The sequence below is a fragment of the Clarias gariepinus genome, chromosome 1 (genome assembly GCF_024256425.1).
Source record: "Clarias gariepinus isolate MV-2021 ecotype Netherlands chromosome 1, CGAR_prim_01v2, whole genome shotgun sequence".
In the NCBI taxonomy this organism is placed as follows: Eukaryota; Metazoa; Chordata; class Actinopteri; order Siluriformes; family Clariidae; genus Clarias; species Clarias gariepinus.
In genome coordinates this window covers 670,867-686,616 of record NC_071100.1, presented here as the reverse complement: position 1 = coordinate 686,616, position 15,750 = coordinate 670,867, and the positions used below count along the sequence as shown (strand labels likewise).

The following is a 15,750-nucleotide window of genomic DNA, read 5'->3' as shown; positions in this document are numbered from 1 at the left end:
GACAAGAGAAAAAAACAATTTAAAAAAAAAACGTTACTGTTGCATTCACATGAAACTAATACTTCAATTATAATGGGAATAATGGTCGAGTGTAAACAGTCTGATCTGAGACTTGAACTTTTCAAAACTTACATTGAAACTGGAGTCTCTAATCAGAATGATTAAAAGAATTTAAAATTGTGTTTAATAAAAATTGTCCATGTAAATGCAGTTATTTATGATCCTGTCCGCGGCTACGGCAGGGTTTATCACGAATGTTGATAAGGTCGTTACACTCTGGACAGCACACACACGTCTCCGCAACGTCAGCTTCTAATTTGTAACATCTGACAAGCATCGACAGATATCTTCTGATGTATGGTGCTTTGTTTTCGCAGCTCATCAAACATCTCAGCTACGTCAGCTTTGGGTCGGCTCCCTACTGTCAGGCAATAGTAATTTTCTGTCACTAGCAGAACACCTATTAAACAGCTGGGGCAGTGATGGCTCAAGAGTTTGAGGCTCTGAGTTGCTGATCAGTGGGTTGGGGTTCAAGGCCCACCAACACTGAGTTGCAACTGGTGGGCCAATCCCCAGCCACTGGAGATGCAGGGTGTCCTCAGTGCCAGTCCAACCCTGGAGCAAATGGTAGTTTTAGAACAATCTGATGTGGTGACCCCTAGGAAAGGGAAAACCCAAAGAGAAAAAAATATTTAAAAGTCTGTTTAACAGCCACCAGCAGCATTTAGCTGGACTTGTTTTCAATTCCACTTTTTCTGGATGTTCATTAGGAAGCCTGTATAATATTGCTTTTCACATTATATAGTAAAATACGTGCGTCTGAAATTTCTGACCTATTAAATAAAATTTTTCCACAACTCCATAAAATTAGATTGCAAGTTCGAATCCCATGGTGATGCTGTAGCACCTTGCAGCTGAGAGCTTAGAGAGAGCTGATTGGCCGAGCCCTCTCAGAGGGGACGGGTGGGTGGCACTTGGTGCTCTCACTTCAATAACGACTCTACAGCTAACTGTGTGCGTGAACAAGTATTTCAAAAAGATGCAGTTGGTGTCCTCACATAGGTCGGGGGAAACGCATGATGGCCTTCGCCCTCCCTGACTGGTTAGTTGTAGCTTTGATGTGGGAGTGCCCTAATGACAGAGGGCAATTGGCTACAGTTAAATTAGGGAGAAAATTGTGAGAAAAAAAAGGTTTTAGAGAAATTGTATTAAAATTATGTTAACCAGACGTATGTGTGCTGTTAGTGTCTGTATTATCTTATTTGCTGAAGTTTTAGCTTTTGTATATGTTAGTGCTTTTACATATTTCTTGTGTAAGTAATCAGACTTCACATGGTCACGTTAAGAGGAGAAATGAGTGATTTGTGTATCGTTCTTAAAAATATCCATATACATGTGGGCGGAGCTTCAGACTGAAGCTGGAAATGTACCAAATTCCCACTGGCTCCACCCACTATTTGAATGACATTATTATTATTATTAGCACAATCACAACATTACTGTAGATGCTCACGTCGATGTACACACACCTGTTCCGGTGGTGTACTGTAGGTGTACGTGGACACTTCTGCCTCATAAAGGGAAGTCGATAAAGGTGCGTTATAAACCACTTTGGGTCACATGACCTGCTTTCCCTAAAGGTGCTTGCTCGAGACCAACCACACAACAAGCACAAGACATTTTGTACATTTTATAAGTTCTTTAGGATGATGCATGCTTCATGAAACGTGTCCTCCTGACTCAGAGCTTACCTCTGTGGAGCTCTTCCACAAGACATTTAAAGCCATTTACCTGGGATTGGGTATCATGAGGTATAACTGCTTATCTAATCGCACATCTATCAAGTCTTCCTTAATTATCCTTACCTTTAACTTAACTAATACACTGTGCGCGCACACACACACACATACACATACAGTATCTCTTTTATATAAAAACATGTTTTTTTATGTTTAAGGTCTGCCATTAAAATCCCCCAAAAATGGGGCTTAAGAACGTAAAGACTCAAGCTCGATGCTGATTGGTCAGCCGGTTGATGAGGGTGTGATGTAATGTACAGATACTCTGAGCTTGATGCTGATTGGTCAGCAGGTTGATGAGGGTGTGATGTAATGTACAGATACTCTGAGCTTGATGCTGATTGGTCAGCAGGTTGATGAGGGTGTGATGTAATGTACAGATATTCTGAGCTTAATGCTGATTGGTCAGCTGGTTGATGAGGGTGTGATGTAATGTACAGATACTCTGAGCTTGATGCTGATTGGTCAGCTGGTTGATGAGGGTGTGATGTAATGTACACTATTCTGAGCTTGATGCTGATTGGTCAGCTGATGGATGAGGGTGTGATGTATGTCAGATACTCTGAGCTTGATGCTGATTGGTCAGCAGGTTGATGAGGGTGTGATGTAATGTACAGATACTCTGAGCTTGATGCTGATTGGTCAGCAGGTTGATGAGGGTGTGATGTAATGTACAGATACTCTGAGCTCGATGCTGGTTGGTAAGCCAGTTGATGAGGGTGTGATGTAATGTACAGATACTCTGAGCTTGATGCTGATTGGTCAGCTGATGGATGAGGGTGTGATGTAATGTACAGATACTCTGAGCTTAATGCTGATTGGTCAGCTGATTGATGATGGTGTGATGTAATGTACAATATTCTAAGCTCGATGCTGATTGGTCAGCTGGTTGATGAGGGTGTGATGTAATGTACACTATTCTGAGCTCGATGCTGATTGGTCAGCTGATGGATGAGGGTGTGATGTAATGTAAAGATACTCTGAGCTTGATGCTGATTGGTCAGCTGGTTGATGAGGGTGTGATTATATGTGTTATATGTAATGAAGTCTTTTATAATCCTGTAAATAATCAGATATCTGTGCACAATTTCCAGGACATCCCATGTCCGACTGTAGCTCTCTGTAGTTAAACTTTATACGCCGCATGACATTTTAGGACATTTTAGTGTATTATATCATGCGAAAGGCCTAAAAGACACTAACGTTAAAGTGACTGGTGAATCCTGCAGCGCCTCCTTCTGTACACAGGGTGTACTTCCCTCCCAGTTACGGGTTGGAGACGCGCTCATCTTGACGCGCTCATGTCGCTGTTTCTGTGTGTATCAGGCTGTATATGTAATGAGTGTGATTTGCTGTATATAATCACTCCTGAGTGCTGATAAAGCTGAATTTGTTATATATGTACTCCTGGGGTTAAACACTGTTTTATAGATGTCATTAGTTTGAAGTATTTCATTGCTAACAGAAGAAGAGCAAATGGAGAAATGTAGAGGTTTACATTACAGCCTGTTGTTTTTGCTCATGAATGTATTATGTTGTAAAAGTACACAGTGGACTTTTACAGCTTCCGTATCCCACAATGCACCAGTGCTCTTCTCTCACGTGCCCATGACAGACTTGATTGATTAGACACACCCATTCAGTACCATTCATTACACTCATGTGAGAAATCAGTATTCCATTAACTGTGAACGTGCTGCACCATGTGAACAATGAGGTTGGTGTTTATAGCGAGCACTCTGGTCACATGATCAGAACCTCTGTGGAAAACCAAAACCCACCCAGGGAACTTTTATGAACCCTTTTCCTAACTAGTTTCTAAGTCTAAGATTACATGGTTGGTCCACATGTGGTTTAGAGGCGGAGCTTTATGACACGTACAGTTCTAAACCCTAATTGGACCCGGGTTCTAGAGGTTTGTGTGCAGTGGATATTGAAGCTGTGAGTCACTGTTTATGTAGAAATCTGTCCTATTCTGTTTCATTAGCGGTATTTAATCACATCGATGTTATTTCCTGTATTTAACTGTGAAAAGTAAATGTGTGAAAGATGAAAGGACTGTTGTGTGTCAGAAGGTTCTGGATAATTATTTAATGAGTATTTAGTAATAATAATAATGATGATGATGATGAGGACTTGGAGTCCAGCGCTGTTGTGTTAAAGAGATCTCAGCTGCTGTAGTGTTGTAATAATCCTCCACACACAGTGTGTAAGGGCTGACAGATGGACCCCGGGTGATGGTAATGGGACGGAGCCGAGCTCTAGAGTTCTGCTTCAGGTTCTGATCCAGCAGGAATTCCACAACCTGTGCCTTTTTACTTTTTCTCCTGTTATATTTTTTTTTATCTGCACTTTAATAAACATGTTCAGTTGTTAGCAGACCATTCGTCTCCTGTTTTTATTATTATTGTGGTTTATTCACTGTGTATTTCAGGTTTAAACATCATTACAGCAGAACCTTAACATACAAACATACGCCGGCTAAGTCGCGCATATGTCTAAGAGACACTTAAAACTTGTTTGCCTTCGTGGAAAGCCAAGCGAAGTGAGTTTAAACATATTATTGCATGTGGATTTATTTATTTTTTTGCATTTTGTGTAAGATTTGGTGACAACGTAGTACAGCGTGTCCTGTTGCCAAGAGGAATCATAAATTAGGTGAGGTTTAATGTTTATTTATTTCATATTTTACTTTATATTCAATTTTATTTATATAGGGCTTTTAACAGTGGTCATTGTCTCAAAGCAGCTTCACAAAAATAAAAAGGAAATTTGAAAAGAAAATTTATGGAAGTGTGTATGTGTGAGAAAAATGTGTCTAAATAATAATGAGATGAATGAATGAATGATGAATGAAATGTCTTTAATGAGCAAGACAAGGATGACGGTGACAGTGGCAAGGAGGCAAAGGGCAGATGGGGTCTGGATCACTGGGAGCACAGGAGCAGGATGTGTAGCTCCAACCATTATGAAGCAGAATCCAGCTGGAGCTGGTCCTTCTCTGGAGGCCTCAGGATCCTCGCAGGGTTGGCCTTTGTCTACTGAAGCTGGTACAATCTCCAGATGCCTCGGGATGGGTAGAAAAAGTACAGACCAGATGGAGAGAATTAGCGTAGTTGCCATTCAGGATAGATGTACTGGAGTATGAGGTTATGGGATGAGTTACGCGTATGCCAGATTAAAGAGATGCGTCTTGAGTCTACTTTTAAACTGGGAAACTGTGTCTGAGCCCCGAACACTGTCTGGAAGGCTATTCCAAAGCTTTGGAGCTAAATATGAAAAAGCCCTACCCCCTTTTGTAGATTTTAAAATTCTGGGAATTACCAGAAGTCCAGAGTTTTGTGATCTTAAGGAGCGTGGTGGATTGTAGCGAATCAGAAGACTGGTTAGGTATGTGGGAGCTAAACCATTTAAAGCCTTGTATGTAAGTAATACTATTTTGTAATTAATTCTAAACTGAACAGGTAGCCAGTGCAGGGATGATAATATTGGGGTTATATGATCATATTTTCTGGATCTAGTGAGAACCCTGGCGACTGCATTTTGGACTAACTGAAGCTTGTTTATTGAGGATGCAGGACAACCACCTAGTAATGCATTACAATAGTCCAGTCTGGAGGTCATGAATGCATAAACTAGCTTTTCTGCATCAGATACGGATAGGATACTCCTAAGTTTGGCGATATTTCTAAGATGGAAAAAGGCTGTTTTTGTGATATTGGAAATATGATTTTCAAAAGACAAGTTACTGTCTAATATCACGCCCAGGTCTTTTACTGTTGAGCTAGTAGTAACATAACATCCTTCTAAACGCAGGCTGAAATGTGAAAGCTGTTGTGTGCTGGTTTTTGGGCCGATGAGTAATATCTCTGTCTTGTCTGAGTTTAGTAAAAGCAAGTTATTGGTCCCCCAATATTTTATGTCCTGGACACACTCAGTTAATCTAGACAACTTGGGTATTTCGTTTGGTTTTGTTGAGATGTATAATTGGGTATCATCAGCATAACAATGGAAACTAATCCCATGTCTTCTAATGATGTTACCCAAGGGAAGCATGTATATTGAGAACAGCAGAGGTCCTAAAACTGACCCTTGTGGGACCCCATATTTCACTGGCATTTCACCAGACAGTTCTCCATTTAGATCTACAAAATGGTATCGATCAGACAGGTATGATCTAAACCATTTTAATGCCTGTCCCTGAATACCTATGTGATTTTGTAAGCGATCTATGAGAATATTATGATCTATAGTGTCGAATGCAGCACTAAGTTTAAGTAAGACTAGTATTGAGATGCAGCCTTGGTCCGAAGCTAAAAACAAGTCGTTCACAATCTTAACTAGTGCAGTTTCTGTACTATGATGGGGCCTGAACCTGACTGGAATTCTGTTCTAAATGTTTTGATTGTTTTTATATATTGTAAATATGGTAAAGAGAATATCGTATCAGGACGAGAGATTTCTGGTGCTGGAGTTTACATTACTTTATATAAATTACAATCAGAACTTTCACCTTACGAACCAATCAATCTAAAATAAATCTAATTAATCTAAAATAAATCTAATTAATCTAAAGTAGTAAACATATAACAACAGATTATAACGTGTGTGTGTGTGTGTGTGTGTGAGGAAAACCCTTATTCAAAGTTTTTATTTAACCTAAACCATTATTAGTTTTATATTCACATTCCCCGTCAGAGAGGTGTAAATAAACAGGTAAACAATCTAAACAGGTCAATGTGTCAGTGCGTCAGTCTGTGCGTCAGTTTGAGCCCGGACTGATTTTGACCCCGTTGGCTTGCCGTAGCGCTGTGTGACGTCATTAGCATGATGGCGGCGAGAGCGGGGAAGCAGCAGCAGCAGCGAGCGGGCCGGAGGAGCGGCGCCGGGGAGCAGGAGGAGGAGGAACAGCCGCTCCAGGCCGTGCTGATCGCCGACAGCTTCAACCGCAGGTTCTTCCCCATCACCAAGGACCAGCCGCGGGTGAGTCTATACACCGCTCCATCAGCGCGCGGCCGGGCTCACAGCCACAACCCGGCCATACTGCAGGCGGGGGACACGCCCACCCGGGGCCCGGCGGCCAATCAGAGGGCGCGCTCAGTCAGCAGGCTGGGGTTTAAATGTATGATGTAATAACGGTAAACACGGAGCGCGCGGGGGTCACGTGACTGATCTCCCCCCATCTGTTCACGTGTGGTTTGGTCCAGACACAGAGGGGTGTGTGTGTGTGTGTGTGTGTGTGTGTGTGTGTGTGTGTGTGTCATGGGCTGTACCACTGTGTAAAGAGAGGGGTGTGTGTGTGTGTGTGTGTGTGTGTGTGTGCGAGAGAGTGAGAAAATGTATACACACATACACACTTTCTCTCTCTCTCACACACACACACACACACACACACTGCTTATTATCTTACATGAGATCAAAATTTATTATATGAACCAGTGTTACACTCCAGACTCCCTCTCATTGTGTGTGTGTGTGTGTGTGTGTGTTCCTCAGGCTCTCCTCCCCCTGGCCAACGTCTCCATGATCGACTACACCCTGGAGTTCCTGACGTCCACAGGTGTACAGGAGACCTTCATCTTCTGCTGCTGGATGTCCAACAAGATTAAGGACCACCTGCTGTGAGTCACTGGGTTTATACACACACACACACACACACAGAGACACCGTCTGAAAGATCACTGGTGAGAGTTGTGGGACATGTGTGTGTGCAGGAGGTCGAAGTGGTGTCGTCCCAGCTCCCCGAACACGGTGCACATCATCACGTCGGAGCTGTACCGCTCTCTGGGGGACGTGCTGAGGGACGTGGACGCCAAGTCCCTTGTACGCTCAGACTTCATCCTGGTCTACGGAGACGTGGTGTCCAACATCGACCTGTCACACGCCCTGCAGCAGCACAAGTAAGTGTGAGTTTAGCAGTGTGATCGTTGTAGGACAGAAACTGGACCTGAGTCTTCTGGTTCTGGTGAGAATGTCCCTCTACCTTCTCTTGGATGGAACAAGGTTAAAAGAGTGACTCGGGTGGGAGGAGTCTCTTACGATGCTGTGAGCTCCATGAAGACATCCGCTGTGGTGAAGGGGTTCAGTAGCTGCTGGTTGTGTGCCAGTCATGTGCTGATGTTTGTAGGTCTTTCCTTTCTGACACCGTGGAGCTGCCGTACCAGACGGTGATGGAGTTGGTCTGGATGATCTCAGGTGCGACGGTAAAAGTATCTGAGGAGAGAGAAAGAGTTTAACTTTCTTCTCAGGGCGCGACGACACTGTTGTGCTTTTTCTCTAACTAGAAGTGAAGTGTTATTGTGCCAGGACAGAGTCTGAGAGACGTGGACACCCAGGAACTTGAGGCCGGGGACTTGTTTCACTTTAGTTCTGTTGATGTAAAAATCCGTGTCTTCTGATTTGATGCTTCCTGGAAATTCACCATGATCACGTTTGTGTTGAGGATGAGGTTGTTGGAGGAACACCGTACTGACAGGCTGAGGATCTCCTCCCTGTAGGCCGACTCGTTGTTGGTGATGATGTGGCCCACCACTGTGGTATCATCTGCATCATAATGATCATAAGGTTGGAGCTATGCAGAGGCACACCGTCATGGCTAAGCAGGGAGTAGTGCAGCGGACTCAGCACACATCCCTGAGGAACGCAAGTGTTCATGATGAGTGTACAGGACATGTGATTCAGGACATGTGATTACAAAACAGTCTGAGGTCTGTCACTTAGGAAGTCTGTAATCCAGCTGCAAGCGGAAGGGTTTATTTTTCTTTTAAAAATGAAGATACATGTACTCCTATGTACTCATTTTCTTTCCCTTTCTGTCCTTCTCTTCATGTCCTGTCTCCTCCCTCCCACCCTATCTATCTGTCTCTTGTCGCTGTCTCTCCATCCTTCCTCTCTCTCCACCCCCCACCTCTCCCTGTCTCTCACTCATGGTCTGCTGCTCCTTGTCCACCCCCCCCCCCAGACTGAGACGTAAGGAGGAGAAGAGCATCTCGGTGATGACGATGATTTTCAGAGAGTCGTCCCCCGGTAACCGGACACGCTGTGATGAGGATGATGTCATCGTTGCCATGGATACCAAAAGCAACCGCGTGCTTCACTATCAGAAAACACAGGGACTGAACAAGCTCCACTTCCCCATGGTAACTCTAGGAAGAGTGTGTGTGTATATATATGTGTATATATATATATATATATATATATATATATATATATATATATATATATATAATGTGTGTGTGAGTGTGTACGTTTGTGTAAGAGACACAGAGCAGTAAACCTCCCGTGTCCACTACATTGTGGACAGGGTGTGTGGTTTGGGACACGCCCACAGCGTGGGTTAATGACGCGCTCATCTGTTACAGAACATTTTCCACAGCGGCAGTGACGAGTTTGAGATCCGCCATGATCTGCTAGACTGTCACATCAGCATCTGTTCCCCACAGGTGTGTGTTCAAACTGCGCATCACACACACACACACACACACACACCACTGTAACGGTCTCCTGCTGCTCCTCAGGTGGCCGAGCTCTTTACAGATAACTTCGACTATCAGACCAGGAACGACTTTGTGCGAGGGATTCTCGTCAACGAGGAGGTCGGCGCTCACACACACACTTCTCACACACCTCACACACACACACTCTGTTAGCGTGTATTAACAAGTGTTTCCTGTCAGATCCTGGGGAATCAGATCCACATGTTTGTGAGTAAGGACGGCTACGGCGCTCGCGTCTCCAACCTGCAGATGTACGACTCCGTGTCCTGCGATCTGATTGGCCGCTGGGCGTATCCCATCACCCCGGAGGCTAACTTCTCGGACGAGGAGGGGCGGCGCTGCACGCACTCGCGCCACAACGTCTACCGGGAAGTGGGCGTCGGCCTGGGGCACGGCAGCCTGATGGAGGAGAACGTCCTGATTGGACGAAACACGGTCATCGGCGCCAACTGCAGCCTGTCCAACACGGTCATCGGCGCCAACTGTCACATCGGTAACACTTCCTGTCCCTCTCTCGCTTCCTGTTCCTTTCTCATTTCAAATGTCTTTCTCACTACCTCTCACATTTCAAGTGTCTCTTGCGGTTCCTGTCCTTCTCTCAATTCAAGTGTCTCTCTCTCTCTTGCTTTCTGTCTCTTTCAGTTCCTGTGTCTTTCTCTTCCTGTTCCTCTTTTACTTTCTGATGGCGTGTGTGTGTCTCCCAGGGGACGGTGTGGTGTTGGACCGAGCGTTTATCTGGAACAATGTGTGTATCGGTGATGGTGTGACGGTTCGTCAGTCTGTGATCTGTGACGGGGTGAAGGTCAAACACGGAGTCACACTCCAACCTCAGTGTGTGCTCGCCTACAGCGTAAGAACACACACACACACATACACACACATACACACACACACACACACACACACACACACACACACACACATACATACACACACACACACATACACACACACACCACTAACACACACTCCCCTGGTTTGTGTAGGTGGTGGTGGGGCCCGGCGTGTCTCTCCCCGAGGGGACGGTCGTGTCTTTGCATCACCCAGACGAGGACGAAGAGGATGATGAAGACGAGTTCCTGAGTGAAGATAATGACATCACTGTACATAAAGACAAGAACAAACACAAAGGTACACACACACACACCCTTGTACAAACCCACCTGTTGATGTGTAGGTCATGTGGGGGCGGAGCTAAACAAAGTGCTGATCTCTGATTGGCCTGTTTGTGTTGTTCAGCGTATAACCCGGCCGAGGTGGGTTCTGAGGGGCGGGGCTACCTGTGGAAGAACAGCAGCACTGATGAGGAGGAGGAGCTAACACAGTGCATCTGGGGTAACACACACACACACACACACACACACATCCCTATATACCACATACACACACAATTGGAGAGCTCTGTGTGTGATGTTTTTGTAGTAACGCGTGTGTGTGTGTGTTGACGCAGGTCTGGTTCTGAAGTCCGATCCCGACAGCGAGACGGAGAGCGAGGCCAGTGAGGGGTCACATGACCCCGGGAGCCGCCTCGAATCGCCCGAGCTCGACGATGTTAAAGGTACTGACACACACGCTCGCGCTCGCACAATGGGTGTGTCCCAAATCACCGAGCAGCCCGCCCTGGTTACCATGGCGACATGTTTAATAGCAGTGGTTAGTTGATGAGATAAGTCAGTTCATCTTGTGTCGACGTTGTAATCTGAAAGAGATCAGTGACTGCAAAGTGTTGGTAGGGGAAAGTGTAGCCAGACAACACAGAATGGTGGTGTGTAAAATAACCCTGGTGGTGAGGAAGGTGAAGAGGACAAAGGCAGAGCAGAGGACAAAGTGGTGGAAGCTGAGAAAGGAAGAATGTTGTGAAGTCTTTAGGGAGGAGTTAAGACAGGCTATGGGTGGTCAGGAGGTGCTTTCAGTTGACTGGACAACTACAGCCAATGTGATCAGGGAGACAGGTAGGAGGGTACTTGGTGTATCATCAGGTAAGGGGAAAGTGGACAAGGAGACTTGGTGGTGGAATGAGGAAGTCCAGGAGTGTATACAGGAAAAGAGGCTAGCTAAGAAGAAGTGGGACACTGAGAGGACTGAAGAGAGTAGACAGGAGTACAGGGAGATGCAGAGTGAGGTGAAGGTAGAGGTGGCAAAGGCCAAACAAAGAGCATATAAGGACTTGTTTGCTGGGCTAGACAGTAAGGAGGGAAGGATGTGCAGCAGGTTAGAGTGATTAAAGATAGAGATGGAAATGTACTGACAGATGCCAGGAGGGTGATGGGAAGATGGAAGGAGTACTTTAAGGAGTTGATGAATGAGGAAAACGAAAGAGAACAAAGAGTAGAAGAGGTGACTGTTGTGGAACAGGAAGTAGCAAATATTGGTAGAAGTGAGGTGAGAAGGGCGTTGAAGAGGATGAAGAGTGGAAAGGCTGTTGGTCCTGATGACATACCTGTGGAGGTATGGAAGTGCTTAGGAGAGGTGGCAGTAGAGTTACTGACTAGTTTGTTTAACAAGATCTTGGAGAGTGAGAGGATTCCAGAGGAATGGAAGAAAAGTGTATTGGTGCCAATTTTTAAGAACAAGGGAGATGTGCGGAGCTGTGGCAATTATAGAGGTATAAAGCTAATGAGCCAGACAATGAAGCTGTGGGAAAGAGTAGTGGAAGCTAGGTTAAGGGCAGAGGTGAGCATTTGTGAGCAGCAATATGGTTTTATGCCTAGAAAGAGTACATCAGATGCAGTATTTGCTTTGAGGATGCTGGCGGAGAAGTACAGAGAAGGTAACAGGGAGTTGCATTGTGTCTTTTTGGATTTAGAGAAAGCGTATGACAGGGTGCCAAGAGAGGAGCTGTGGTATTGTATGAGAAGGTCTGGAGTGGCAGAGAAGTATGTTAGAGTGGTGCAGGACATGTATGAGAGCTGTAAGACAGTGGTGAGATGTGCTGTAGGTGTGACAGAAGAGTTTAAGGTGGAGGTGGGTCTGCATCAAGGATCGGCTCTAAGCCCCTTTTTGTTTGCTCTGGTGATGGACAGGATGACAGATGAGGTAAGACAGGAGTCCCCATGGACTATGATGTTTGCAGATGACATTGTGCTCTGTAGCGAGAGCAGGGAACAGGTGGAGGAAAATTTGGAGAGGTGGAGGTACGCTCTGGAAAGCAGAGGAATGAAGGTTAGCCGCAGCAAGACGGAATACATGTGTGTAAATGAGAGGGACCCAAGAGGAACGGTGAGGATACAGGGAGCAGAGGTAAAGAAGGTGCAGGATTTTAAGTACTTAGGGTCAACGGTCCAGAGCAAAGGAGGTGAAGAGGCGGGTACAGGCAGGTTGGAATGGGTGGAGAAAAGTGTCAGGTGTGTTGTGCGATAAAAGAGTATCAGCGAGAATGAAAGGAAAGGTGTACAGGACAGTGGTGAGACCAGCGATGCTCTATGGCTTAGAGACAGTGGCACTGAAGAAAAGACAGGAGGCAGAGTTGGAGGTAGCAGAGCTGAAGATGTTAGTTAGTTGTTAGTTAGTTGGTGTGAGAGAAGAGGATGCAGAGGATAGGGTTAGATGGAGGCAGATGATTCGCGGTGGCGACGCCTGAAAGGGAACAGCCGAAAGACAAAGAAGAAGAAGAAGAAGTTGATGAGATAAGTGGTTGTCATGGTAACCAAGCTGGGGTAGCTGAAACAGTGTACGAGCTCGTAGCCAGTCGAGTACGATCTGTCGGCATGGCAACCATACATGCCGTCACTTGCTAGCCACCTAGCTATCATAGAGAAGCAAAAGTATTGGCACATACTTTTTACCATGTTTAATTGTGTGTGTGTGTGTGTGTCAGTGTTTCAGAACGAGGTTCTCGGCACTCTGCAGCGCGGCCTGGAGGAGAACATCAGCTGTGACAACCTGGTCCTGGAGATCAACTCTCTGAAGTGAGTGTGGTGTAACACACCGCCGTCTTCTCACTCCTGATGTGTAAGAGGAGCGGCGGAGGTGCGAGGGCGGTGATATCAGCCGCAGGGGGTGTAATTACTTTTTATCATTCGCAGGTATGCGTATAACATCTCCCTGCAGGAGGTGATGCAGGTTCTCACCAGAGTGGTGCTGGAGTTTCCTCTCCAACAGCACGGAGGCGCCGTCAGTGCAGCGCAGTACTCCTCGCTCCTGCTGCCCGTGAGTGTCTCTGTCTGTGTCCCTCTGTTTCCCTCTGTGTCTCCGTCTGTGTGTCCCTCTGTGTCTCCGTCTGTGTCCCTCTGTGTCTCCGTCTGTGTCCATCTGTTTCTCTCGAAAAAGTTTGATATTGTAAAAGTTTTCATAAGCTGGAATCATCAAAATTAAAACAAAAAAATGTATTTTTTTGTTAGAAATGTCTCATTTTATGTCTAATGAATATACAGTATTATGGGAGTTTCACTTTTTTCACTATGTGTGTGTGTGTGTGTGTACAGTTGTTGAAGAAGTGGGCTCCGGTGTTTAAGAACTACGTGAAGCGAGCTCAGGATCACGCTCACTGTCTCTCCACACTGGAGGAGGTGTTCATGGAGCACGAGACACACTGGCCCGCCCTCGCCAAGGTGAAGCCCCCGCAAGCACAACAGTCATAGTAGCACGGGGCCACACCCACAATAATAAGTCACACCAGCGCAGGGCCACACCCACAATAATAAGTCACACCCACCACAAAACTAAACCCCACTCATGACTGAGTTAGAACCACAATATGAAGCCACGCCCGCCACACTAATCCCCACCCACAACACAGACCCACACCTACATATTGTCACACCCACCACACTTAGCCACGCCCAGTCAACCCAAAACATGGAGCCCCACCCCCAAGCAATACTGCACACCCCACCCTGAATCTCACCTGTTATACATAGCCCCACCCTCTAACCCTGTGTGTGTGTGTTTGTGTGTGTAGGTGTTGATGAGTGTGTACCAGTTGGAGATTCTGGATGAGGACTCCATCATGCTCTGGTTCTCTCAGAGCGGTCAGACGGAGCGCTGCAGAACCCTGCGCAAGAACCCGGGGGTGAGACAGGGGGCGGGGACGAAGGGGGGGCGGGGTTTATGGGGTGTTTACACTGACACACAGTCTGGAACACTGACTCATCATCAATAATAACAACAATAATAATAATAATAATAACCACCTTGTGTGTGCAGCTGCTGAAGTTCATCCAGTGGTTGCAGGAGGCCGAGGAGTCGTCAGAGGGAGATGACTGAACATGACATCACTGTGTGTGTGTGTGTGTGTGTGTGTGTGTGTGTGTGTGTGAAGCAGAATGATCTGAATAAATGGCTACGCCTAATGAGGGACTCGTGATGTTAAAGCACTTAGTGTTTGTTTCACATTTAATACCGCTCTTGTAAACCTGCTCTGTCCGTGTGAGTGACTGTAACCATGGAGACGACCTGTGACCCTGTGACCCCCATGTTAGCCCAGACTCTGTGTGTGATGTATAATATTCCTATGTTATGACTGGCAGCTGTGACACCTGTTTAAAGGCTGAAACACAAGTGTGTGTGTGTGTGTGTGTTTATTGATGTGTGAGACGGTGGTGTGGAACTCGGAGGAGACGTCCTGGGGAATTCTGGGAAAGAAATGAAACTATAAGGAATATTAATATGTCTCAGAACATCAGGGGATTTACCTTTAAAGTCTTCAAGCGCATCCGACCTTTTGAGAAAGTGTGCTTAGTCACATGACTCATTAGAATATCTTAGTCATGTGACTCAAATCCGAGTAAAGTTCACCCCGGACAGAAGAGTGGGATGTTTTTATATAACTATATAATTTTCAGTAATGTTTCCAGTTTTGTGCCGTGTCCCTCGTCATGCACAGTTCAAAGCAAACCTTTACTCTTTAAGTGTGTGTATCGTGTTCATTACACACCTTCACAGTCCCAAAACTCCTTTGATGTGTATAGTTTGATATAAATGCCTCTATAAAGTTTTATTTTAACTGAGATGTTGTGTGATAGGCCGAGCGCACCTTTAGGGATTTCCCCATGTTGATTTCTCGGGCCGATCGAGGACCCGTGTGTCCTGTGATATTCTCAGTAATGTGTACAGAGATGTTAGAAATAAAAGCTTTATGCTTGGGATGAACTGTTAGGAGTCATTAGGAGATCTCCTGAGTAGAACCAGGGAGAGGAGAAGGCAATGTTAAGAGTCTAGAATGTGGGCTCAGTGATCAGGGAAGGAAGTGTTTAATGGTGTGTTTGAGGAAGACGACTGGAAAGCTGAGGAGAGAGAGAGAGGTGTGTAGGTGGCGCTGAGGTAGTTTACAGGATAAGCGATCCTGAGAGGGAACGATAATGTAACCTACTAATTAATAATAATAATAAGAAGAAGGGTGTAAAGTCTTGAGAATTGAGGTCCAGTTCCTCTTGTAGTGATGCTGAGTATGAAGCGTCCTGTAATTAATATCACCATCAGCTTGTTTGTAGGATCTAAAATAATATTCACCATCA

At 45.5% G+C, this 15,750-nt stretch overlaps 1 protein-coding gene across 1 annotated transcript; it reads left to right on the top strand.

Annotated features, from left to right (window-relative positions):
- Window positions 1–6,611: 6,611 nt before the first annotated feature.
- eif2b5 (eukaryotic translation initiation factor 2B, subunit 5 epsilon) lies at window positions 6,612–14,794 on the top strand. Its single transcript, XM_053495682.1, has 16 exons — window positions 6,612–6,782; window positions 7,296–7,420; window positions 7,514–7,699; window positions 8,761–8,938; window positions 9,161–9,241; window positions 9,317–9,394; window positions 9,476–9,788; window positions 10,000–10,145; window positions 10,282–10,426; window positions 10,535–10,630; window positions 10,746–10,853; window positions 13,113–13,203; window positions 13,321–13,444; window positions 13,720–13,845; window positions 14,196–14,306; window positions 14,441–14,794. The coding sequence occupies exons 1-16, from the start codon at window positions 6,627–6,629 to the stop codon at window positions 14,498–14,500; spliced, it is 2,124 nt and encodes a 707-aa protein (XP_053351657.1). The 5' UTR covers window positions 6,612–6,626; the 3' UTR covers window positions 14,501–14,794.
- Window positions 14,795–15,750: the final 956 nt, after the last annotated feature.